A 27,282-nucleotide genomic window follows, 5' to 3' on the forward strand; every position below is an offset into this window, starting at 1 on the left:
TCAGTAATAAATTTATTAATGCCTTTTTCTACAAAGCCATGTCAAAACAACCACGTTTCTGTTTCAGCAAGAGAGAAGCAATGAAGTCAGTGCTGATCATCGGTGTGTACGTAGTCCATTCTGGGGAGATAGAAACAGGTAAGGCAGAGGGGAGGTGGAGGTGTGCCCCCACTTGCTTTGTGTTTTTCCTGCCAGTGACTACATGGAGGAGGATATCTGTGTTGCCACTTCTGTACATTTTTTTAGTTTCTGCTTGTTTCCACCAGAACGGATCCTTGCCTACACACGCAGAGATATCCTCATAAATCCTAAAGGGCTTCATGAAGTAGTTACAACCCAACATGTTACATGTGTGTTATCAATCGTTACTATTGTGGTTGTCAACGATGCATGTGAATGAATGTGGTTATCAAAATCAATTACATCTGTGTGTCACAAATGCCGATGATGTACCAAGGTGTTGCTGTAGATGCTGTTTTGGTTTAGGACCAGCTTCTTGAACAGAAGTGCTCCCCTTAGCAAACCTACTGGGAATAGCTAGAGTATCCTTCTAGCAATTGAGGCAGATTTCTTCTCGAGACGTTTTCTTCCTAGAGATCAGGAGCATCTTGTTAGTCCATTTATGGCCTGTTAAATGTTGTGTCCACATTTTGTGACCTTAGTCTTCAGCTTGCTCCCAGACTTGCAGGCTTATTGCTTGTGGTGCAGGAGCTGCATCCTTCTGGCTAGCTCATCACCAGGGTGAGGTGGGCAGTATTCCCCTCCCACCCTCATTTAAGCAAGAGAAATACTTCTGTTGCTATGGATCATCCTAGAAAGCGTCTAGCTTACAGGAGGGAGGACGGAGAAGGGGAAAATGAGAATGGTGGTCTGGGAAGACTTGGACGGAAAGCGACAGGCTGGGTCAGGAGACTGGACCTGGCTGCTGGGTGTGGTGGGCTGTGACTTGGAGTGTTAGGAGAGAAGGAGAGGCTCAGAAAGGGCAGGAGTGGACTGTGGCCAGGGTGGGAGAGTACATAAAAGTGGTCCCTAAAGCATACTTGTGAAGTCTAGAAACCCCCATTGCTGTGTGTTGCTGGTTTTCTGCCATTTTCGTCTGTGAAACCTGCTGACCCCATCTCTCTTCAGTGCTTGGCTGGTGTTAGCGGGTACTGCATCAGCTTTCATCCACGCGTGGATGTCTCAGTTCTGCTGTGATTCCTGTCAGGACTGAGACAGACGGGAAGTCCGCTTTGCAACTCTTTATAAGCCGTTGTGTGTGTATTATATAGAAACCACGAAGTACACAGAAATCAAAGAAAAAAGGCAAAGTATTAAATTATCAAAGTTGCACTGGAAGAAAGCGCTAGTGGCAGGCTGTGCGAGCGTCACTCCTCCCGTTTGCTCAGGCACGCGTCCTGTGTGCGGTCATCCCGTTACAGCATTGCATCACAACTTTTTCACACGGGTCAACTTGGCCTTTGTTTATGAGCAATATGAATTATATCCACCTCATCAGTTACATAGAGGTGTCACGGCAGCTGTGTTTGAACGTAAAATACTATGGGAAACTCAGGGCCCAGAGAAATGAAATTAGGCACCCAAACGTCTTGGCCTTAATCTACTTACATAGTTGTCCTTTTCCTGCAATTGAAGCTGAATTCAGTTGCGTGTTTGTAGAGTGTACACTGAAGAGCACCAGCCCCCTGAGGGAGGTTTTGCTGCAAATGAGGCACTGGAGAGCTCTGCGGAGCGGCAAGGAGAGAACAAAATATCCAGCAGTTGACTCCTGAAGTGAACTGGAGCTCCCCAGCGTGGGGATGGAGCGCCTGTCCTCTGGAAAATATCAGCTAAGGACTGTGCCGGCATGTGGATGCAGCAGGTACATCCAGGTTTGTTGAAGGCCAAGGGGATGCCACACCAAGGACACAGGTGACCAGAGCCACCCCGCCACTCGCTGTCGTGTCGTATGCGGAGCGAGATGCCGTGCGGCCGTTGCTGTTAGCAGCGTGGCTGCATCCAGCCCCGTTCACTGGGGACTGTCTGGCTCTATTAGTCCGCTCCTGATCTAATTCAGAGGAAATTGGGTAATTCTTCTGTTTTGGTGATACGACAACAAAGGCGAAGGCTGAGGATGTTGATGTTGCTCTGCTAGGAGCAAGGGCTGTTTCCTCCCCTGGGAATGCTCAGAGTTAAGGCACCGCTTGGCACAACTGCTTCATTTTAAGCCACTGTGATTTTTAGCGGTTACCAGAGTATTTGGCATCTGGGCACGGCACGGGTCTCTAAGAGCCAACCCAACAAAAGCTCCTGTATCTTTTGACAGAAATAGGTGACAATCTGTTTATTTTTTAGCAAAAGGGTGCTGCTGGTTATGGACTGTGACTTCTAGAGGTGCATGACAGGCAGCCTCAATATGTAACCGTGTGAATGATGTGTCGACATTTAAACCTCAAACGCATGGAGCGGGGTTTTTTCTTCCTAGTCTCGCTGAGAGCATTCATTCCAGGCTGCAGCAGCTGGCTGTATCCTCTGTATTCTCTGGGTGTGCTTTCATTTGCAGTGAAAGACAAACATGTAACTGAGTATAGCATGTAGAATCCTTTTTTAAAAATTATTATTTAATATAGAGAACTCTTCAAATGGAATATGAAGGATAAAAGGGTAATTTCATACCTGAAACTAAAAAAATTAGTTATGAACACCTTCTCTTGTTCATGTTTTAGAGCAATGGGTTTGCAAATGACCTACATTATTAGGTTGCACGTAGTCCTTAGACACTGCAGTCTGGGGTTGTTCACATGAAATCTTGTTCTAAGCTCCAAGTAGCCACTACTCCAGTGATCTTTCTCCTGCATTCCCTACCCTGAGCTTTTCTGGTACATTAATTCTTGATTGGAATCAAGTCCAGCAGAATAGGCTGCAGTAGGAAAAGCTACTCTTTACAGATTCTGCCAAGAACTTTCACTCCAGTTGTGAGCAGAAACCTGGAACTGCAGTTTTTAAAGAGGCAGACCTTATTTAGATCACTGCAAATCAGTTACTCCACTGAGGATGACAGGATTTAAATCCCATGCCCCCCACCCCCATAACTGAGATCAAAATTATGGTTTCAAGTGATTTTTGAAAAAAATCCCTATGATGAAATTCCACAGATGTTTCATAGCTGCCCAGAATTTAAGGAAAGTTAATACTTCCAGATGCACTCAAGAAAAATCTAATTTACCTTATTTTCCATCTAACATACCACTGCAGATAATGAGATGTAAGCTCTTAAGTCATTTAGTTGTTTTCGAAAATTGTACTTAATGATCAGTTCCAGCTTTTCCAAAGTATTTATTTTCAGGTATTTCAAAATCTGTTACGAGTCTTTTATTACGATTCAGCATTCCTTTGGTCTACTTGACATAAATATACAATAGTACAAATTTTATGGTAAATCTCCTGTAGCTTACTAGAAAGAAAAATTAAGTCTTTTGTTGCTTTCATACCGGTAGAAAACATAACAGAGGGTCAGAATGTGCTCACGGATGAGGGCGGATAGAGAACTGGAGCAGGGAGACGTGGGAAGACATTTAGGGCTTGGCTAAGTGGAAGCGTACGATCTGTGCATTACCGGCAGGCTAGCACCGAGCCGCTGCCTGCCGGATTCGCATCCTTGATCTGACTCTTACTGACAGTCAACAGCAATTGAGGTCTCAAAATGGAAACGGCTGAAAGAAAAACAGGGTGAGAATTAGGTGAAGGGAGAGGGGTTGGCGGAGAAAACAGGTAACTGCAAAGTTAAATACAAATCAAAACTCCTTTAGTGTAATCTCTTGAGATCTCGTGATGACCAAGGCTGTAAAGGAGTTGCCCTTGAACGGCAGAAGGCTGTGGGGCAGGATGAGACCCCAGAAAGACTGACTACACAGAGCAAACGTACGAGAGAGTGGGTGGATACGAGTTCTCAAATGTAAAAAATTGCAATAGCTGAAAGAGCAGAAAAGGAAGAGATTAACAGGTTGACGATTCAGGGGAAACACAAAACATTCACTTCTGTCTGACGCTGCAAAGAAACGTTATCTAGGGGGCTCGGTAGTGGTAGTACCTTTTTTTGCAGGGATACAGTGCCGGTATTTTAACAAGGGCTATGTGTAACAGCATTTGATGTGTCCAGCTCAGGCACTCTGGGTTTTCCTGAAGAAAGAAGTTCGATGGTAGCACGTTCACCTTGCCCTTCAGCCTTGGGGTTCCCGTAGCTGTGGGTGCTGGGGCTGCAGCACTCGTGCTGTAATCACGGTGAGTGTGAGAAGGCAAATTCCAGTTGCAGCAGAAATTTATGGCGTTGATTTCGGTGGTGGGTCGTGGAACAGGATCACAGTGTAACAAACAGCTACGCCCAGCGTGCTGGGGAGATGGTGAAACAGCTCCGTCCGGCACCAGTCCCATAGGCCTGTGTGCTTTTCCACCACGACTCGCCTGCTGTCCACATGTCCATCACGATGCTTTGCAGGGTGGTGAGATGATGCCCCAAGTGAATCGTCCTGTTCCCATACAGGGTGCATCAGCTGTGGTGGAGATATTGCAGAAGCAGCCCCCAGCTGTTTATGCGACTTAATTTCAGGAATTCCATTGCAGTGGCTTGTCCTCAGTCCTGTTTTCAAGGTTGCCAGCACAGAGCAGAAGAGTTGCCTAATTCGAACTCAGAAAGATGCTCCTTTCATCATTTACGTCCCAGCGTGTCGGTGGCACTAGGGCAAGTTTATGCGCTTCTCGCTGGATCTCAGATTTGCTGACCTATTTCCAGTTTTAACCCATTTATGAAAGCAGTGGTCCAAACTGTTGGCCTTTCCTCTTCATAACCTTTTAGTAACTAACTGAGTACGTATTCATGAGGCGGGGCTGGAGGGCAGATCGTAGCCCTGTGAAAGCATCGGTCTATTTGTGCACTTCATTCCAAGACCACGTCCGGGATGAGTCTTGGCTCGTAGGTTGGGTGAAAATATCCCCTCTCAATCCAATAGGATATTACGATGTAGGTGAGGAAATGAAAAGTGGATTTAGCTGGAATACTGCATACCACACTTGAGTGAGCTATTTACTCTTCAGGGGACTGAATTATTTTATTATTGGGCAACCAAGTGGAAGTAACACTGCAGAAGTTTAGTTGGGTATGAAATATGTACTCTTACACAGCATTTCTAAACTGTTAGCCAAATGAAAGATAACAATGGTTTTTTCCCCATACTGTTTTTAAAGTGGCCAGGCTTAATCTCTGATTCTGAGCAAACTGGGGATGTTTTTCTGTTTGCAGCGAACAGTAGATGCAAATACATTTTGAAGGCAATTAGGCAGAGTATTTTTATTTTTGCTCACAATAACTGCGAGCACAAAATTGTTAGCACGAGGTTGAAGGTTATTTACTAAGATTATATGCCACATGTGATTAATCTCTTCCCCACTTTTTTTATTAGCAAAATTTTAAATTTCCGGGGGATCTGTACAGAATTCTAAGGGGTCAAATTACAAGGCTGAAAATGCTTATCAGTATTTGTGTGTGGAGAATATACTGCATTAACTAGGTGCTTCTTGCTGCTCAGCTGCTCTCAGGTAACCTGTATCTCTCTCCTGGAGTCCCAGGAACATCAGCTACCCTGAAATACTGCAGGTCAGCACATCCGGAGAAGTGTATGGCTGTCTTGAGGCCATTTTCTCCTGCTGTTCTTCAACAGCATTGCTCTAAAAAGATAACAAATGACATAAAACTGCCAAATAGGTCTGCAGGGAACAAAAGGCCCGTTATTTCCCCAGTGGAAAGGAACATGTTAAACATCGCTTTACTTCCCGTGCCCCCCCCAGCTGCTGTTGGCAACTGCTGATCAAACTGGTGAGCGCAGCTCCATGGCCACGTGTCCCTGCCGCCTTCCTTTCTGCCCTTCGTTGGTTTCTGAAACTGCCCGAACTGCAGAAGATAGCCAGGTGAGAACAAATCCGGCCACACACACACACACAGAGCGAAGTTCTCGGTGTGATCTGCCTCCACCAGCAGGGACCAGCAGGTCGATAGGTGTGTGTTCAGAAGGCAAGCAGATCTCAAAGTTGCATGTAATCGAGGATGGGAGGTGGGGACGGGGAGGAGGAAGAGCAGGATCGCCGTTTTCGGGGGCAGCCCCATGCTTAGGTTAGCTTACAGTGACTGAGGAACCAACACCTTGGACCCCAAGTGCCGTGTTCTTCCACAGGTTCCCTAGGAGGCTCGGGTGGAGCACCGCGGGCTTTGGGTGACCTTGGTTACTATTTACGGTATAGCTGTTGAGGTGCTGGAAGCTAAGACGACGATGGAGGAAGGGGCTTGCTCTGCACCGTCTGATGTGTGTTCAGTTAATTATTTTCTAAAGAGAATTTTATGATGTCATGCAAGTTGGAAGCCATAATTTCGCTGTCAAGGTTGTCCTTACTGTGTCCTTTTCTCTGGAGAAAGTAGAGTGAATCTTCACTGTGAAAAAGATCTGTTTTAATTCATCATGCCTGCTATAATAATAGAGGCAGTTTTAAGCTTAGAATAGTGTATAGACAAGATGATAATTATTGCTCTGAAGCTCTTCTGGAGAAGAAGGCAAGAGGAAATTTTCCATTAACATTAGAAACAAATACAGGAGCAGGTGACGAATAGATGTTTCCACCATGCCACTTCTCCATGATCAAAAGCCACTCACATAATCCCAACATCTGTCACATGATTAAATATGTATGAGATCTCATGAACATACAAAAGATTGTGTATAGCAGCATAAGTACTTGATTTAAATGCATAATTAATAGCTTCACTCAGCTTTACGTTGAAATGCAAGATCAACAAGGCATGTATCCAAGAGACGTCCTGAAGTTTTTGCACCAAAGCAGCTTATTAGTGAAACTACGCTGATAACTTTTTCATTTTAGACAGCTGGCTGAAGTTTGAAAAGAAGTTTGAAGCTATTTGTAACTTTTGGGAGGGGTCTTTGATGTATTTGAGAAGCTAGTGAGTTAAAAAACTTCAAGCAACCTCAAAACCCAGGCACATCCATTATTTTAACAATGATCTTTTACTTACCAAGAACGTATTTGGTATGTAAAAACACGTAAAAAGTTGCACATTGGTAGTGGTCATAAAGTGTAGAAAATTCTGTGCTTGCTGATTAGGTATCGATTATCACTGTAACCACGTACTTCACCAGAAACCCACCCTGCTTGTGACTCGTGTGCAGTCCCTGCGGAGAACATCCATGGATTCAGAAAAGACAACGTACAAAGCTTCTGTAGGTTCAACTGCAAATTATGCGTTTATATTATACCCAGTGCACACAGAGAAACATCATTGCTTTCTGAATTTTTGCACTTCTAACATAGTAATTCAGTAAAATACTTAAGAGTACTGGTTAATTTTAAGCCTGTAAAAAATACAGTTCAGTACTGGACCCAAACGTATTACTGTCTTGTTAGTTTTAGCTATCTAAATTTCTGCTTTTGAAGGAACATTCATCCAATTCACCTTCTTTTTTTTTTTAAGTATATGCCAGGATTCAACTGTTTCATTTCAGTTTGGTAGCACTGAGTTGCCTTTTTTTTTGTCCTAACTGATCACAATGACAGCTAAATGTCAGCTTCATTTGTATCTTAGCTCAACATACAAACAGAAAAGTATAGAAAAAGGAAGATGTTTTGTTACACACTTGGTGAATTGTTTTTGCTGTGTACCTTATGCCAAACAGTTTTGATTCTGCATGTGACTCACAGTCCAAAAGCCGTACCCATACATTTTTCTGATTAAATTATTTTCAATATTTTGCATCTAGTGCAGAGGAAACACTATTAAAATAAATGCACTGAAAAAAATTGGAACTTTGTTGAAACATAATTCCATCGAGGAAAAAAAACACAGCATTTTTATATAACATTTTGGATATATTTTATGTCAAAACATGATCACCAGTCAAACTAGTGACATCTAAACCCAATACATTATTGTGACTTCTAAAATAAAAAATCAGAACAAAACTAAATCACCACGTGTTGGTGATTTAAACACAACAGAACTCTAGTATTCTTCAAAAGTGTCTACTAAATATAAGAATATAAGAATAAGAGAACAATTAACATTTAGTCTGTTACATTAAAAAATTGGATGTACATATTTCTATTGCCTGTTAGCTTTACCTAAGCCTTCTCAACTACTACAAAAATAAAAAGAAAAAAGAAAACTCATTGTTCCAAGTCAAAAACATTCAAATCAGTTGATACAACATTACAGTACAGTCAACTACCGTCATTCAAGGTCTCCTTTTCTCAGTGTACGAGTCCTTAGACCAGCGTTACAAACCTAGTTCAATGCAGTTTCAAAACTGTATGTTAGCTTTGCAAGATACTGTACTCTACGGATGGCTTCAGAAGAACGGGGTCGTGCTACTGTTGAATCACAGGCTAACCCCAGCCTCTCATTAATTGTTTTCAGCACTGTAGTTAGAACAGCATTAAGTTTAGCACAATAACTAAAAAAAAAAGAAGGAAATAAAAAAAGAAAGTATTGGAAGCTAGGTGAAGCTGCCATTTGTGTCAAACAATTGCGATACGCTATACTAAAAAATTCTGAAATATCCACCTGTCCTCACCGCTCTGCCACAAACTAGCAAAGTCAAAAATACAAAAGTCTTCAACTTCTCATTTTTGCAGAATAAAGCAAAAAAGTCTTTGTGCTCCTTACTACCAGAAGCAAAATATCCTCTGAGTTACCACATGTAATAGCTTCTGGATGTGTCGACTTGGGTTGGCTTGGTCTCCGCAGAACCATCCTTGTCTTTTTCACTGTCACCTTCCCAGAGATTAATAAGTGGAGGGTAGAGCTCATTCAGTGGGATTGACGAGGTCTTTTGCATATATTTTTTCAATGAGTGGTGGTAGTTTTTTCTCTTAAATCTTTTTGCAATATAAACAGAAATGGAGGCAAGGCTAATGACAGCAAACATGGACCCCATTACTGCTGCGAGGGCAGTGCTGGTTTCTTGGTCTGAAATATCTAGCGCAAAAGCGGCATTTTTTGTTGTAACATTAACACAGGACTTCTGTGTTTGCTGATGGATATTTGACACCGTTAGACACACTTCATAATCTGTAGACGGTTGTAAATGCGTGAGGTTATATTCATGTACGTCAACCGGGACCCGAGCAGTGTACGTAATGTGGGGGTTGTCAATCTTCATAGTGGCCGATGACCATTTTAAATTGGAAGTCATGACGTTGGAATTAACTTTCCAAGAAACTAAGATTGAATGCGATTCGGCTTGCTTAACGTAGATTTTCAGAACCTGGGTACCATCCAAAAGCGTTCCGTTCACCCGGATGGTAGCAACCCTCGTGTCAGCCCCTTCTATGTTCTGAGCAACGCAGGTGTACCTCCCGGAGTCTTCAACCTGGATGTTAGAGATTTCCAAGGTGCCTTCGCTACTCAGCTTGTACTTGTCAGAGAGACTTTCTACAGTTACTTTATTGCCCAGCGGAGTGACCCAGTAAATTTCTGGCTCAGGTTCTGCCATGGCCCGACAATCTAAAAACACTGTCATGCCGATGTCCAAGTTCAAGTGATTTGGAAAGGTCTCATGAGAGATCATTGGAAGACATTGTTCGTTTGAATCCTGTATCAACACCTCCTTCACCTGCTGCCCTCTGTATTCTGGAGGCATAGCGCAGAACATGGACAGAGGTTCCATGAAACGGATGTTGGTTTTGTTTGAGTTGATCCAGTGAATGACACAGTCGCACCTGAGCGGGTTACTGTGGATACTGATCTCCCGCAGGTTTGGAAGGGATTCCACCGTCTTTTGGTAGACTGCATTCAAGGCATTGTTGTTCAGCATCAAGCTCTCCAGGGCAGGAACGTTGCGAAATGCCAAACGGTGTATGTAAGACAGCTTTGGATTGTTGGTGGCTTCAAGCTTTGTAAGTTCAGGCAGGTTGTCCAGCGCATACCTATCAACAGAGACGAGTTCTCCCATATTATTGATCCCAAGCTCTTTCAATCTGAGCATGTTTTTAAAATCACCTTCTTGAATTTTATGAATCGGATTTTTGTTGAGATCCAGGAATTTTAGATTTGGAACTTTCTCAAGTGCAAGCTGAGGAACTTTTACCAATTTGTTGTCATAGAAGGAAAGACTTTCAAGGCTATCCAAGCCTACCAGGGCATTGCCAGGAATGTCCGTGAGATACATACCTGCCAAAACTAGACTCCTTAAATTTGAGAGTGGCTTGAAATTCATATCTAGTATTCCAATCACTGGATTTTCTCCAATCATGAGAATCTCTAAGTTAGGAGTGGAATCAAACCAACGGCTGTCAATAACCTTTAATTTGTTGGAGTTCAGATGTAATCTCAAAAGATTCTTCAGGCCAGAGAATGCATTTGCAGAAATGCTGCTGATCTGGTTGTGATTTATATATAGCTCCTGAAGATTGCAAAGGTCTTGCAAGCAGTAGTCAGTCATCTCCGTTATCTGGTTTTCCTCCAGGTGCAAAGTAGTAAGTTGAGTGAGATTTGAGAGGCCCACGTCTTTGATACTTGTGAAGTTGTTTTGTGAAAAATCCAATTCTGTTAAATTAAACAGCTGTTGGAGTTCATCTGTGGTCTTTGCAATGTTGTTGCTTTGTAACAGAAGGACTTGAGTGTCACTGGAAAGATTGCTGGGGATTTTTGTTAATCGAAGGTCATTGCAGTCAACTGTTGTGGCTTCCCTGTATGTTGACTGTGGCGTAAACCATGGCCTGATTTCGCATACACAAAGCTGTGGACATTCGTTACTCTGTATGGAAGACTCCGTTAATGAATTCATTAACAATTCTAGCACCAAATGGCAAACAGTTAAAACAACTCTAACCTTCGCCATGTCGGCCAGCTAGTGAGTTCAGCTCCCCGGCCCCTTAAAATAACAACAGATTGAGAGGGTAATTTGTTATCAGGCAGAAAACGTAAAGCTTAAAGTTTAAGGTGAAAGGCTTGGACATCCAGAAGGTGAAAGATGATTTTCTGAGTTTAGAGAGGACAAGAAATGATCTGAAGACTCTCAGCTGACCCTCTGTGTTCCAGAATCTTCTGCAAATCAGTGCCTGGAGATGTTCCTGAAAACAGATTAGGGTATATGTTATGCTCATCTCATATACAGTTCATATATTACTTTATTTCTTCATCCTTTCAAGAAAAATATCTGAAAACAATCATTATTTTAACCTTCATATCTCTTACGAAAATCCTGATGGGGTATAATTAAGTTACATAGGGTTTGGAACATGAGAAAACCTTGTGAGAGTTCCCACGTGAGTGACTAACAATGTATGCAATCATCGGAAAGTAGAACTTTTGGATAACTTTCAGTTTTACTCTGCAATATATTGTTCGAATGGCTTGAGAAACGCTAAAGGTCGAGGATATGCTTGCGAGTGCAGCTAGGACTCAAAGTAGTGTTCAGAGCATAATCCCGACGGGAGCCAGCGTGCCAGAGGCTGTCCCCGAGGTTCGTATTTCAGGTGCGTGGAATTAAGGCTCAGGAAGATGTTGGTTTATAAGTTTCAAGCTAAATGCATATGAACTTTACCAAAATTCATCCGAGTTAATCACATCGGTTCCAGATAACAGCTTAGATTTAATCCCACTAAGCACCAAACAATAACAGTAAATTTGATTAAATGAATGTACTGTCCTTATTTTTGGCTGTTTGTAATGCACTGTGCATCCTACGAGAATTGTTTACCACAATACCAAATTACTGTGTAAATTTCTATTTTTTTAGCCTGAAGTTATTCACGCAAGCGTACGTTTAAATTAACCCAACGGTGTCCAGTGCACCTCAGAAAATCTGTTGCATTGTGGGCCTTTGGATACATATTCAAGGAAGATCTAAGCTCTCAGTAAAATCTTTCTCATTCTCACTTCATTGAAAAAGTCAGCTCTGGGAAACAGTTTGCTGTCTGCAAACCTGTTACTGCTGCTGTAAAAAGCAGGGCTTTGAATTCAATACAAAGCATACGCGGGCAGGGCACGTGGCAAATCCGAGTAAGGATTTAAAGAGCAGACCTCATGAAATTCAGGGTGACGTCGTAAATCTCATGCTTTAATGGTTGCAGTTGAGGCTTCTCAAACAAAAGTTTTGTCTTTTTATGTAACTAAAACAATCAGGCTGTGCTGTGTCTGAGACATAGGAGTACAGGACAACGCTAAAATGTCACAGCAGAAAGGAAGTAGCATCTTTTTCAGTAAGAACGTAGTGGAGCCTCAACCTAGTCAAAGCCTACAAAAGATATTGATATATAAAATAATAAAACTAAATACAGCTTTTAAAAATAGTTTTAAAATCGTAACCTAGATAACGGTGACAGGAATGCCATTTATACAGGGCTTTTACTTCAAAATCTGCTCAGCATATTAGACAATGAATTGACAATATTTTATTTCAGATGATGAGATCATGCTCTATGTAGAGCACACCAAATAGCATTTTTATTTTGGCATGCTGTTATTTGTTCTGTTGTTGTATTTTGGAGGAAGGGAAACGGGAATGTTCGCTAGAAAGCATTTAACCCTGTTGAGTTAGATTTTTCTCTCTGGTAGCCGAGACTTGACTCAGAGCTGAGCAGATCATGCTGGAGGGGGAAAAGCCAGATGTGGAACAAACATTCTTTCTCAGCTTTAAACTGGTGGAAGAAATGAGTAAGGCATTAACTGCGTTAACAAAAGTATATCCTAAGGGCACCATAATAGTAATAATAAGGAATATATTAACATAGGGTGGTGAGGAGACTGGCGTAAACTGAGTTATACTGACTTTCATGGATGCTTCTCTCAGTAACAATCCATTTGTAGCTGACCCAGACTAGACAGTTCTAGGAATACTGATGACGTCCGAAGTTTAAGTGGTTTGATTCCAGGTTTTTTAAAATTATAGCATTTGCCAGTTTACAATGCAGGGGGTGATTTTATTTGGTAACAGTTTTAGACAGGCACTGGAGGTGCTTTTTGCTGCCATTACCCGTGGGCTGCTCCCTTGCGTGGGGAGATGCCTCTGGTCCAGCGTAGCGGCCTCGGCTGGGCGAGGCACGGAGGGGAGCGGCACGAGCGGGGGCAACAGCCTGCACCAAACCAGGCGCCGCTGCACGAGGCAACATTGCTGCAAACATTCATGCCTTCAGAGTCTCTCCCGTAACTGTTCCCTAAGTAAGTGAAGAGAGGGAAGTCCATGCATTATAAAGCTGTGGGCCCTAATGGTATTTTAGTAGTGATTTAGCTCTGATGTAGTTATACAAATCATGTAATACTTTAAAAATGAAACTGCCTGAGAAAGACTTCAGAGCTTCTTTTAAAGTATGTCGGATCACATCTAGATTTTGAAAAAAAATTCTAATTTGATCCTTCTTTTGTTGAATATTTATATCCTCTGACTTGCACATTACATTTATTGTTCATCCTTGGTAAGAAGGCATTTCAAGTTTTATTGAACAGAGTTCTGGGTTTATGATCGCTGTAGACATACGATTTTACAAGTTACTAGTGACACTTCCTCTTCTCCAGCTATTTTCTACTGCAAATGGATTTAATTTTCTTTAACTGGAAAGCATTCTTTAGAAATGACCTGCACATTACCGTCTCCAGTCCCCCCCAGCCCAGGGCAGCTTGGATGAAGCTATAAATGAAAATCCAGTGTAATCAAAAAGTAAATTCCGATCGGCTCCACAAGCCCCAGTCCATTTTAGTGCTGTGCTTATGTGAATGGCAGCCCAGAGGCCACAGCATGAGGGAAAAGCCAAGTCATGGACTTCTGCTTTAAAAGCTGCTGCTTATGCTATAAAATGCCATCCGTTGCTCTGATAAAAAGTAAAGAGGCAGCCGTTACCAGGGGAAAAGTGCACTGCAGTTTTTATATAACTAAATAGCAATGGCTGCTTTTGTTCTGCCATTTATATCCATACAGGATCTGCTGGACCATCTCAGCTGTCATGTTTGTAAGAAGAAGGTGCCAGCTCTCTGAGCGGTCACCGACAGCTGTCCCTTTGCCCCTGGATGTCTCAGCTTTCCAGTCTTTGCAGTGTGGGCAGGACTGGTCCCAGACACCGCTGTGAACATTTAGTCTCCAAAGGAATAAAATAACACAATGTGTTTTGCTGGAAGACTCTGTTTCTCAAATGTTAGACTCTCTGGTTCTGAAGTCCTAGCTAGAATTATAATCACGTCTCTCCAAATAAAAGTAAGACAAGATAGGTATTTAAGAAATCTTTCTTACAGTGGAGGACAACCAGGTTTTGAAAACAAGCTCTGTGACAGCATGCGGTTCCAAACAGCCACCAATGAATAATCACCAAGCCCATGCAGATAAACCGGGTCTGGCTCCTGGGAAAGTTCCCAACTCTCACTGGAGTCACTGGGACTGAATTGAGAAGAATTTGAGCATTAGCGTGTGCCCCTTTCCTACTAGACTTCTCGGCATTTTGCCAGCAAGATCCTTTTAGTATTAATTTGTTCTTTATTTTTTCATATAAAACACACACAGTGTGTCCCTAGTAGTCAAAGACAAGCCAGGGGATAGGTTCAGAAGATTTTGGCTTTTGATGGCCGGGGAATGTTTCTTACAGAAACACCAGATCCAGAGCAGGGGTAGAGCAGTGGCTCCAGGCTTTTTGGATTAAGGGAGAATCTTAGTCCTCAAAAACTCCCTTAGGACAGAGTCATATCACAAAATCTTGGGTTTTTTCTGAAAATGGTATTTAATATGGGTCATATGATTGATGGCACTTCTTTTAGTTCTGTGCTAAAAACTTCTTTAAAAAATATTGGGTGCGGAAAGTTCCCCTAAACAGTAAAGGGGTGTTATGCCTTTCTTTCGGGAGATACTGAGCTTGTAAAGGATAGCTTTTAGCATTCTCTGCCTTCCCCCTCATTTATTAAATTAATATTTTCTAGTGTACTAAACCACTGCAATGGTCATAACAGCTGTTAACTGGATAGCCACAGAAATAATGGTTAACTTTATGGGGGAGATATGGAGGGAAATATTTTACTAGGGGCTAAATAAATGCATTTTGCAGAGCACCTCTCAGTACCCAGTGCATGAAGAAACCCCATTTCTGTCCGCAAGCACAGCCACGGCGGCTGCCTGGGATGTTAGCTTGTCATCTTTCTTGTGGGCAGAAAACGTGAGCATCACCCCTGTGTCTCCCATCGTGGAAATGCAGCGGAGAGGGTTTGTGTAGGGCTTCCCTTTCCGGCTAGGTTGAAAAAACTGCTCAATGGTCAGAATTTGTTTGGCCCAAGAAATCGTACAGGGGGAGTATTTGGTTACGGAGCAGAAGATCCTTCATTTCAGCATTCCTGCGGGGTCAGAGAGGTGGGTGCTGGCAGCTGTAGCCTTGCTGATGGCTGTTGGAGTTTGTCTGGTTGTTCAGGGGATCTGGAGAAAAAGTAGATTTAAGTCCACAATGCAGTTAAGAGGAGACTATGAAGGGATAATCGTGAAATAAACGGTTCATAAAAAGTGTTCATAGTTGCTAATTAGAAAAAACAGATGTTAAACATATTTTCTTGGTAATAGGAAGAGGAAGTGTTGTCACTTCCATTAACTGTACTAATGGTCACTATCAAAAATTGCTGAAGAAAGAAACAATATAGTTTTGCACATGGATATTTGAGTGTCTGTTATGAAACAGCAATACTACCACAGAAAATCTTCTCTCTCTCCACAGTTAAGTGGTTCATTCTTGCAAAATATCTTTTATATTTCAAGTAGCATCAGCGCAGATTTTGGTTGGCAGCCATATATGTGCCTAGGTAAAAGGCTGAGGGATCAGATACGTGAAGAAAATTACCTCGGGCGACAACAAGCAATTTATTTTGCACTTGCTGTGAGCCAGAAGCACATACTGATCCACAGTTCCTACCCATCTCTCCACAGAAACATTTTCATGTATTGAGCCTAAGTAATGTAGCTAGTCTTTCGGAAAATTGTCTGTTGCGCTAATGTTCTGCTAATGACTTGTTTCCCCATCATCATCGTTTGTGAAACTACTGCCATTTAAACACCCTCCGTCATCAGTCGGTTTGGGAAAACTTGTCCTGGGCTGCTGCACCCTGGAGTCAGGTGGGTCATTGGGAGAATATCCATGAGACAGCCCAGCGCCGACGCCGAGGGATCCGGAGCGCTCTGCAGTGACCCAGTATGAGCGCCAAGGTGTAAGAACTGATGAGGCTTCGGCTAGAGCATGGTGATCAAGAAAACCAAATTCAGACTTGGATCGATACAAAGTGTTACTCCATAGTTGGGGAAAGGAAGAGCCTGTTTAGACAGGGAACACTGAGCGGTTGGCTTGGTTGGTCTGGCAAAGACTTAGCTAGAAGCAACACTGGAGATGAACCGGCCCATAATGAGCTCAGCTTGAGTTCATTACAGCCAGGTTAAGACAGCTTGACAAGTTTAAGGAAAGGGTTTCGTGTGTATGTTGGAGGTAAAAAGTGACTTGCCTTGCTTTGAGCTTCAGGAGGGCCTTTGCGGTTCTAGATCCGCCTGTTTTCTATAGAGAAAAACAGCTGTTGGTGACATACCGCAGGTGACCAATAACCTTTGGTAGGGCTCTCGGGGAGAGAGAGGCATTTAAGTACTGGCACGTGAATATGTATATGCACCCACTAAATCACACAAGTAAGCACAACCCAAGACCTGATCTAAAATGTTGTGTTACTAAAATCAGGGCTTACTCCAGTCAAGAACATCAGTGACCTTGTACATCCTAGAGAAAGAGGCTGGACTTGGACTTTGAGTTTAATAACCAGGATAACCTACAGAATGGGCTGCTTTCCCAGGAATCAAATTTACAAGTGCGATTCTGTCTGTTTAGAAAAATACTGAGGAATCATGCCTGGTAGTAAGCCTTTTATATTGAGGTTTTTAACGTCTCCGATGTCATCAGGAAATAAGCTATTTACAAGCCTGAATTGTGTAAAATATGGAAAAGTCAAGCTGAAAATTATGTGAGTCAGTTGAAAGAGCATACCAAAATCTGAAACTGGGAGCTTGTTATTAAAAGCAAAGACAAAAACAAGGGCCTATGGGACATGTAATAATGGTATAAAGCTACAAAACACACCCTTGGGAATTTATCATATTTAAGGTTTGGAGGTTTTTTCCCCTGCATATAATGCCTCCTCTTTCTTCTTGTATGTACACACCTTCCATCAAAATACAGACAGTGTTTAATTTTAGGGAAAGCTCTGGTGAAAGGGTAATTTTCTGTATTTCAAGACAACCTGAGCATGCTTTCTCTGTGTTCATTTGAAAAATACTAGTCTTATCTCCACAGAAGAAATGCAAAGAACATCCTATTCATAATGCCTGCACTGCAGAAACAGCATATTAGATCTTTAAAATTTGTAATTTAGTGGGGTTTATTCTTAAGACTTGCATCTGATACGACGTTTTTCATGAAAAGGGGCTAGATACCACGCAGAGCACAGCTCCTGTATATTGATGGGCCACGAAATCAACCATGGAATTGCAAGCCAGCTTCTGTCATCTGTTTGAAAATCTCTTACAAATTACCATTAACAAGTCACGTTAGAAACATCAGGAATAATAAGTGATTTCCAAACAGTGGGTTGTCAAATTGTATAGTCTGTTTTTTTCTTTCCTAAAGAAAAAAAAACAAACCATAAAGCCATTTAAAAGCCTTGAAAACCTGAAAGGCAAGATACGTTTTCACAGTAGTAGTATTTTTACATTAGAAACCCAACTAATTGTTCTTACTGTATTTATTTTCATAAAATAGATTAATCTTGGGACAATGTGGGCTATTCTTGTATTGCCCATGGCTATAGTTTTCATGTCGAGCTACACAGGGTCTGCTCCTGTTCAATATGAAGGCAGTAGAAAAGCTTTTATTTCATTCAATGGAGAAGAATCATGTCCGTGACTATTATTATCCTAATTCCACATAATTACCAGATAGAACTATTTGACTAGATCGGCTTCCCTGACAGCCAACGAAATAGCTTCCACTTTCGTGAGACCTTCCTCGCAGCTCTTTCCTCCTGCACTGGAATGCAGGACACCTACCTGCAGTTGAGGAGGACAAGGAGGACAAGCCGCTGGGAAAATTCTTTCACTTCCGCCTGTACATGCTGTAACGCATTCATAGCCGTCTGTATACTTTAAATGCAAGGGAGAATTTAAGCCTAATTGGGTTTGGCTTGTACAGTGTCTAAAACTTACGGAGCATAACTGATTTTGGAAGACCTGTTCCAACTATTTTTCCATTTAGTGTATCTGCTGGCTGAAAAATGAAAGAGGACCAAGATTAGACAATATCTGCTTTGTCTTCTAATCACATTTAAAGAAGAGGAACATAAATCAGTCTTAGCGTACTTGTATCTCAGAACCACACGGAAGGATCTGAACATCCTGTTACCCATCGGGGCACCTATCCCACCCCACGAGGATTTCATACTGGAGCAACTCAGATAATCTCTGCTTCTTACTATCTATCAAAATGAGTACAGTTCAAATAAAAAATATTTTTTAAAAAAGAGAAATAGCTCTAAAGGAAGAACAAGGGCATTAAGAGATCAGGTTGGATTTTGGAGTAGAATTTCCTTTTTGGTTTCTGACTACTCTGAGAGCCAAGGCAGCTTGGCTAGTGGAAGTGAAATGTTAATAATAATGAAATAAGGAGCGCGTAGGAAATATTTTTAACCATGAGAAATATGGATGCCAGGACTCCACAGGATCTTCACAAAGCAACAGAAAATCCTCTTCCTCTCTTTTTGCTGACTGGCTTTCTGGCAGTGTGATTATTTTGCTTCCTACGCAGTTCTAGATCAAACTCCAGTTTTATGAGTCATTCAGGATCCCCCACAGTTGGGAAAGACCCCGGCGTGTAAGTAGTTGTTACTACCATAAAGGATGCCAAAAAATCCTGGGCTAGAAATGGTAGCCAATAAATACAAACTGAAATGAGTCAGTATCTCAGTGGGTATTTATAAAGTTAAGATAATAGTGCTGGCTGTAGGAAATGCATAAGACGTGTTATTAAAAAATTATACATACACATGTGTGCGTATGTATAGGTAACACGCCAGCCATCTATAGCTTCTATTGTTTATCTTCAAGCAAGACAAGAGAGTTCTTTTTCTGGTCCTTGTTACACTCTACTTTGATCATTCCATTTCCTGTGGCTGTACTAGGTTTTTAGCTTTCAATTATTAGCAATTAAGTATTCAACTGTATTTTACTGTTGGCCTGCATCTATATCTACGCAGTTTATACAGGTAGTGTGCTTGCACAGGCTTCAGAATAAAATAGACTTTTTTTTTTTCTAGGAGGTGTAAGCTTGCAAGATCAAATTCTCTATTTCTGGGCTATATTTACATATAAATGTTAATAAAACCATATATTGAATTGACTGATATGGAGACACCTTACTGCTCTCTCAAGACTGTGAACGTGCCAATAACAAAGGAAATAGATTTACCGTGGGAGGTGCTGAAATCTAATCTAAAGACTGTTAGCACCAGGACAAAGATCTGGAACTCAACCAAGTCGAGATGGGATAGCAGTAATTCCATTAAGTGGCCACAGATTTGGTTTTGGTACTGCTCTGAACGAAGGCTTTACTCTGATCCAAGAAAAAAGTTACTTTCTCTCCAGGTAGGCGGCTGCCTTACATGACCCTCCCCTACCCCTTTTCACAAGCCTTTCCACACTTTTGAATGAGCTTCTGCGTGAAGTTTTTTCATTTTTCTGAAGAACTCCTCCTTCCAGTCCCAACTGATAACCCAACATACCGTTACGCTGCACTGAGAAAACACACGGTTTATGGAGTATATGTTTTCCTTCATTATTTCATTCCAAAATGGTTTAAGTAGTGTCGCTCGGAACATAGTGCAGGTTATCTGCCATGCCTTCAGGAAGGGAAAGCTCATTCAACTGAGAACGGCGAACATGTTAACAGCCTATATTTAGCTATTTATCTCCAGTATCACCTAAATTTTGAGACTAACTTTGTCTCATGCCCAGAACAGATCACAGTCTTGCTTTGAGATTCATTGGTTGAGTTCATGAGATGAAGGGGGGGCAGAGGGGAGCAGAGAGAGAGAGAACATCATATTTAACTTATTTGTATGTTTAAGAATAGAACTGTAAGTTGTTCCTTTAGCTTTAGTCCTCAGTCTTGTCATGGCAAGGTCAGCAGTTTTTCCACAGATGGGTTTATTTCGTAAGTGACTGCAAACTGTAGAGGTACTAAAATTGCTGCCTATTGCAGAAAACATGGGAGAAGTTATTTCTCTCAAAACTTTTAAGTTATTGATGCTTTATAGATGAAGTCTTTACCTAATTAAGGTGACTCATTCAGGCATGGTAATGTTTAATTTGTATATACTAGACTTTTTTCACGTAAAGGGGGTAGAAAGGTAAAGGAAAACATATTTGCCAATGAATTTGTGAAGACCACTTATCTGGTTTTACTCGGTGCCTTATACTATGATTAAACCATTTTAAAGACATGTTTTCTTTAAAAACTCTTTGCAACCGGTTCACTTAACTGGTTGTTCATCTACGTGTAAAGTTATTTTTGCAATGCGTTTACAAGTCATTGCAATGCCTGTTAGGGGTGGTGGACCTCCGTAATTATCAATATTGACTCTGTTTCTGTTAGAGGGATGGATCATTTGTAACTTAAAAATTTAGCCAGGCCAACCAGTAGCTGATCTGTGTCCTAGTCGTTACATGTAGCATGTTAGCAAGGTATGCATTTACTAGGTATTTTTGGACTTGCTTAATTAAATAAACCATATAATGCATGAAATAACAGAAAAAGTAGGATTTATTGTATCAATGATAAACACTTTCAAATTACAAAAAGACAACCCAAATTTTATATTTTGGAAAAAAAAAAGCTATTCTACCAAGTTTTGGACAAGCTCAATAATTCTCTCCAAATAACTTTAATGTTTTTCTTAGAGGTTACTTAGCCTGATTCTTCACCGCCTTGCTGACCCAACCCTGAAAGCTACAGAAAACCTGGGCTTTTGGTCCAAGAGGACCGAGCCTTTTGGGCCATACGCAAACACGGGAGATTTGAGCGCCCGGGGCGCTGAGCTGGCACCGGGGTGCACGTCCTGGGAGCGCAGGCGCCCTCCGCAGCGCTCGTCCTGCTGCTGCCGTCGGGGCGTAGCGAGGAGTTTCGCGTGAACCCCACTTCCGCGTAAAGACAAACTCCAAAGATTTCAGGTCAGCGAGGCAAATGCAGTTACAGTGGCGGTACAAAAGTAGTTACAAATCAAATAAAATTAGGCACCGGGAGTATATGATATATCATACTCCAGTATGGAGGAGAAACCCAGGGAACATTTCCCATGAACTGAAACAGCCCCATGTCTTCTGCAAACCATTAATGTTATAGTTAAAACCTGCCTCTGATGAAATAAGGACTAGTGACCTCTGGTGAGATACTGCCGTGAAAGGGACAAAGATGGCAGTCAGAGCTCCGTGGGTTCACTGCATCGTCAGTGGAGGAGTTCCTCCCGTTTTGGAAGGTATGTATTGCACACAGGGGAATCCAGTTTTGGTCTCAGCCTTAACCTTGTAACATCTTCGGTATTCAATGTGCATATATGAAACCAGAACTTGGTATTTTTGGGAGATAATATTCAATACACGCACAAGGAGCGTCAAGCGGACATACCAGACACATTCTTGCAGAATGTCCCCTCTGTCCCAGTGCCAGCTATGCCACTTTTCCGTCCTGCCCTTGACTTTCAGACCTTGCCTACAAAAGCAACTCATTTGAGGTAAAGCAAATGACTCCCAGCTGACCACGCTGGTCTCAGAAGTGGGACATGCCCGGCCAGACCAGGGGCCCTTTAGGGACCTCCCCACTGGTGGTCCCCAGGGAAATGGGGCTGCACGGTCCAGCTGGGATGGGGCAGCGAAGGCTCCCACCCCCAGCGGCGGTGAAACAAGCTGGTGGGTAGATCCTGCACCGGTCCTGCTCCTGGAGCATCACGGCATGAAGAGCACCACCCGCCCTAAGACCTGCCTGGGGTGTTGCTCCAGCCCAACGCAAGAAGTCCACACAAGCCACCTGCTCCATATCCACCCCTGCCCCCTCCCCAGCCTCACTGGTGGGTGCCGGCGAGGGGCTGCACCTCACTGAGGCTCGCCGAGCCCTGGGTGGGAGCAGCCGCACGGGTGAGTGTGGCCACCCCAGTCTTTGCTAACGCTGGAGCAACCAGCGAGAGGAAAACCCTGCCAAGTACATTGAGGGGGGCTTGGCTTCAAAAAGCAGTTGGGACTCCTGCTCTAATCCAAGCTGACAGGTACATAAATTGCTGGAATCACCAGAGTTTGTTAAATTAAATACCTGGAAGTGAGGTGCTGACAAATCTCTAAAGTTCTAAATAAAACCCCAAAGTAATCTCTGCCTCCAGAGTTAAACGGACTGCTGCGGTTTGTGAAGTGGCCGGGGAAAATACTGTCCTGTGTTACCCGAGAGGACTAAAGGGCGGCACCTTAGGAGAGACTTATGGAGCGAGATCACCGGATCCAATAAAATAAGGGAAAGAGCTGTTTCTCTCTGGCACTTTCATAACTTCTATGCATTCTCAGTACAGCACCCTGTTAAATATTTCAAGACCGTTACTTAGAACTGCTTTGCCCTGTCGTTCTTCAAGTTAAAGGGAAAAGAAGAAAGCAATAGGTGTCTACTCCATCTCAAATACTTGATCTTTAGAAACTGCTCCAGGTAAAAACCAGGCCCCATTCTTTTGATAATTCAGTCAGCTGGAAAATCAAGAAAATGCTGGCTTATATCACCAAATTAAGATCTTACGAACTAGAAGCTGAAGTTATAAAAACATTTTGCAATAGAATTTAAGAGCAAAGACTAATTCTCTTCCCACTGATGCCAAAGACTTACGCTGTCTTCAACAGGAGGAGAATTAGGCCAATACAAAATAGGCCAATCCAGTATTTTCCTTCAGTGCCATGTGTAGAAAAGTGAAATGTAACATCTATAAATAGCAAAACAAAATTCAAATAAAGTTGCAGGGCTTTAAGCAGCAATGAATATGAGAACGTGGTTTAGAAGAACTTTAATCTGGGTACCTTTTAAACCTGTATGGAGGCATGTTCTGTCCCTGACCTTAGGAAGTCCATTAGTGGAGGACTTAATTACTCAGCTACAGGGAAAGAATGAAACTGGAAAAAAATCACTGACTACCTCAAGCACATCCTCAGTGGACTGTTTCTTATCAAAGTAGTCCTTTGATTTCTCTCTGCAGAATTTAAGCACTCCGAGTCTTAGAGAAACACCATCATTTACTTGTTTTATGACATACCAACAAAATCAGTTTCTAAGCCAACTCCATGACTTTCGTTGCCCTTGCCCATCTCTCTTCCCGTAGCGGGTGCATCTTAGTTGTAGAGACAAAACTGACTATGGGAATATTTTTCAGTGCGTTTTCTTGGATTTCTGCAGCTGCTCCTGGGGGAGCAGCCGGCTCCTTCCCACCGCCCTGCTCCCCCAGGAGCCCAGCAGGCATCGCCAACCTGCCTAACGCAACCGGGAGAAAAACTACTTCAACTCAGAAGTCCTGTTTTGTGGACACCTCGCCATGCTGCAAGTTATTTTTAAGAAAGGTGTTTTTGTATTTGCCGTATCGTTTAAGGTCTGACCCTGCCAATTACTTCGCTGCTCTCGACTGGAGCCTGGGATTTACGATTCCTGGGGGCATCGTGCATCTCCCATGATGGCATTTCCAACTGGGAGAAGATGCAAAAATCAGCTGTCGTGAGGCTGAAACGCAGGTTCCCTGTCAATTAGAATTATATAAACAGGAGGAGGAACGGATTTATGTGCTTCCAAAAACTTTACATAGATTTTCTTCACTTCTGTGTCTACAAAATGTCTGCCAGGAAAAAAATCTGGAGCTTGGCAGGATGAAGCCTCACACGTGTATTGTTCGTGTAACTATGGTAACCTACAAATGCCACCAGTGTTTCCATTTCATACACAAATGAGGGGACAGCTGTGGAGACCACATGTCTGCCAGTGGAATAATATATGTGAACTGGGATGGCTTGGTCACAAAATTACAACTCATTTATATTAATCAGGGCTTCAAAGAACAGTCACCTCCCTGGTTACAAAGTGCGCAGTAAAAGAAAGTGATTTTTCTTTCTGAAAATGTTTGGCTCTTCAATAAACATTTTTAGCGTCTTGCTACTTTGCTGGCTGAAAAAAAAATAATAAAATAAATGCTGTTAACAACCAGCTCTCTTCTATAAACATCACTTAACTTTTTTCTTCGGTTTTGTCTTTTTCCGATGCTTGATCCTAGTCTGAGGCTGACACAAAGCCCGACCTGGGACCAGGCGTGCTCCAAGGCATTCGCCTGGGAAAGCAGCAGTTCCAAAAGAGGCAGAAATGATGTGGCACAGAGCTCTAACCCATCTAGCAAAGCGAAAAAGCTTTTTTTTACTCATTGATACCATGAACAGAAATGAAAGCTTCAAAAATATTCATACAAGAAAATAAAAAAATCAAAAATTATTGTTTACATTAACTTGGAGTTTATGTCAGCCCTAACAACAATACGAACAAAAAATACACAGACTCAATAATGCAAATAAATTATCTTTTCAGTAAATAGTAAACTGTGCAGGCTGCAGTACCAGTAATACTTGACTGGGGTTATGATTCATCCAAGGTACTTTAAGTGTCCCTACCAAAAAAAAAAAAACCACAAGCAAGAGCTGGTGGCTGCCGCCTGCCTTGGCAGCGGCAGCCTGCTGACAGACGGATGCAGCAGGAATACAGCACGGCGATTAGCAAAAGTTTTCCCCGGCTTCTGCAGTGCCACACTACTGTATCGAAGTAAAACAAAAGGCTGCAGCATCACCTCCGCGTGGGCTGCCTCGCCGCCGCACCGCGTCCCAGCGGCCGTTAGCATTTCTTCAAACACCGAGGGGTGCTCGGCGTTTATTTATGGTCTAACAATGAAAGCTTTAACTAATGCTTATTTCAACGATGACTTTTCCTCCGCGGGTTGGAATCAGATGCACACCTGACTGGTTTTAAACCAGGGCTTCCTAGCCTCCTTCCTAGCCTACGCGGCTGCCTGAGCCCTGCTAAGTCAGGCTCAACATAAGTTTCTTTTCGCAGCCTGAGTTTGGATGCGCTCGGCATCATTCACATCAATAAAGAAAGGTCTTTCACAGCTAACATTGAAGAGTTTTTAATCTTTTATAATCAGTACAACCTGATACAAAACCCTATTGCCTTTAACGATCAGTAGTGTTATTTATGCCTGGTCTAGGTAGACGGAAAATACTTTATAGTCATCATAGTAACTGGTCTATTAAAGTCCAGAATGCCTACTAGGATGTATCATTTTACGGGGACTACATAAAATTTTAACAACTTTTTAACTGTCAAGGTGAAAGTTAAACCTTAGCTCTTGCAAAGCCCGGGTTTCCCTCTTTTTGGGGCCACGGTATGGCACAGAGCCGCGGCGCTGGGGCACAGGGATGACGCCCGGGGCTGCGCGCGTTTGCCCTGGCTGGGGGGGTAAGCCAGGTGGAAGAGCTGTAGGAAATCCTGGACTCTTAGCTACTTCATCACCTGGGGGGCTCCGGGCAGCGGTTTTTCCCTCTCTCAGCGTGCCTGTCTTTTAAGTTAATTTAAATTCCGACTCGCAAGACTCTGGTAGGACCCTCCGGACAGGAGCAGGGACCAACGCGGTACGTGGCTTTGGTCATTTGAAGCATCTGTGAGATCACCGCGTGCACCTCCGAGTTACTCTCCATAAAAACGTTTATATTCTTGCTCAGAAATACCAAGCTCGTTTTATAGGGATCCTTTGAGGCTGTAAGGAAGAGGCTTTGAGGTTCACCAACTAGTTTTTATTGAAGGGATTCATTACTTGGGAACTACCACGCAGCTCCAGGACAAAGGGACGAGCATCCCGTGCGTGACCTCTCCCCTTTGGACAGCGTTATTTTCTACTCCGGCTTTGATTCCGTTACTTTTCCTTCCTTCGCCCAGCGGGAAAAAACGCACCGAACCAGCACTAAGTAACTTTCGGGGAAGGATGGAAAACCACCGGCCACCATCTGCTGCGTCCCTCCCTCCCGGCGGCGCACAGCCCCCGGCCCAGCGGGCGCTCGGAGGGGCTTTGCGGGCCGGGGGCGAGCCCCGCCGCTCGGTGACCCCCGGCACTGGGGGGAGAGGGGGCAAAGCGAAGCGGGGCCGGCCCCGCTGCCCCAAAAGCGCCCCAGCAAGGCCAGCTCCCGGGGCGGGGGGACCCCCCTCCCTCCCCGCCGGGCCCCCCCCCCCCCCCCCGCCGGCCGCGGTCCCACAGGTGGGCACGGCCGCTCCGCCCCGCCGGGAGCGGCCCCGGGCCCGAGGAGGGCGGCGGAGCCCCCGGGCAGCCCCGCTCACACTGCGCCTTTATGCCGTTTTCTGAAGGGCTATTGTTACACTGGAGACTCCTTGTCTTTTCCCATTCCTCCGTGTGAATGGATGAGGCGAGACATCTGCCGGGGCGCGCTCCCATTCGCATGCAAATCGGAGGTGGGGGAGGCCGGCAGCCCTGCCGCACCGCCGGCCCCGCGCCCCGCCGGGCTCCCCCCGCCGCAGGTACGGCGAGCCGGGCCCCGCCGCCGGCACAAAGCCGCGCTCGGCGCCGAGACTAAACCCGGGGCAAAGCGGAGCTCCCGGAGGTTGCGGTGGAAACACGGAGGGCGGTGATGCTGCCCCCCCCCACCCCCCCGCAGGTGCGAGGCCGCCCCCGACCCCGGGGCGCTCCCGGTGCCGCAGCGAACCGCCGCCCGCACCGGAGACCCGCCGGAGCTCTCCCGGCAGCGGCTTACGGGAGTGTGTGTGTGGGGGGGCGCCGGTTCCCCCGGGGACCGCTACCGCAAACTTTCCTCCCGGTGCGGGCCGGACCCCCGGAGATCCCCGCCCCCCCCCGCTCCCCGCAGCCCCCCCAGCCGCCCCCCCGGGTCGGCACTTACCGGCGGTCGGGGGTCTCAGCCGGCGCACCCCCGGTGCTGCCCGCGGCGGCGGCGGCTGCGCGGGGGGCGGCACATCCGCTGCTGCTGCCGGGTTTCCACCGCGCCGAGCCGCGGGAGGGAGGGAGGGACGGATGGACGGACGGACCGAGGGATGGATCCCGTCCTCCTCTGGGAAAGGGGGGAGCGGCTCCGGTCCCCGCCGCCCGCTCTGTGCCACCGCCGGCGCGCACCTGGGTAGGCG

At 44.1% G+C, this 27,282-nt stretch overlaps 1 protein-coding gene across 2 annotated transcripts; it reads right to left on the minus strand.

Moving 5' to 3' along the window:
- Window positions 1–27,282, minus strand: LRRN1 (leucine rich repeat neuronal 1). 2 transcript variants are annotated; one of them, XR_012660995.1, is made up of 3 exons: window positions 27,042–27,282; window positions 4,070–11,109; window positions 1–3,692 (listed from the first exon to the last, which is right to left on the minus strand). XR_012660995.1 is itself a non-coding variant. In XM_075095607.1 (2 exons), the coding sequence occupies exon 2, from the start codon at window positions 10,875–10,877 to the stop codon at window positions 8,727–8,729; it is 2,151 nt and encodes a 716-aa protein (XP_074951708.1). In that variant the 5' UTR covers window positions 10,878–11,109; window positions 27,042–27,282; the 3' UTR covers window positions 1–8,726. The 2 variants fall into 2 exon arrangements, 1 of the variants encoding a protein (XP_074951708.1); XM_075095607.1 differs by having other exon boundaries at window positions 1–11,109.

The sequence above is a fragment of the Phalacrocorax aristotelis genome, chromosome 6, assembly GCF_949628215.1.
Source record: "Phalacrocorax aristotelis chromosome 6, bGulAri2.1, whole genome shotgun sequence".
NCBI lineage: Eukaryota > Metazoa > Chordata > Aves > Suliformes > Phalacrocoracidae > Phalacrocorax > Phalacrocorax aristotelis.

Coding starts and splice junctions, on each gene's coding strand:
- LRRN1 (XM_075095607.1), bottom strand. CDS start 10,877: ATGGCGAAGGTTAGAGTTGTTTTAACTGTTTGCCATTTGGTGCTAGAA.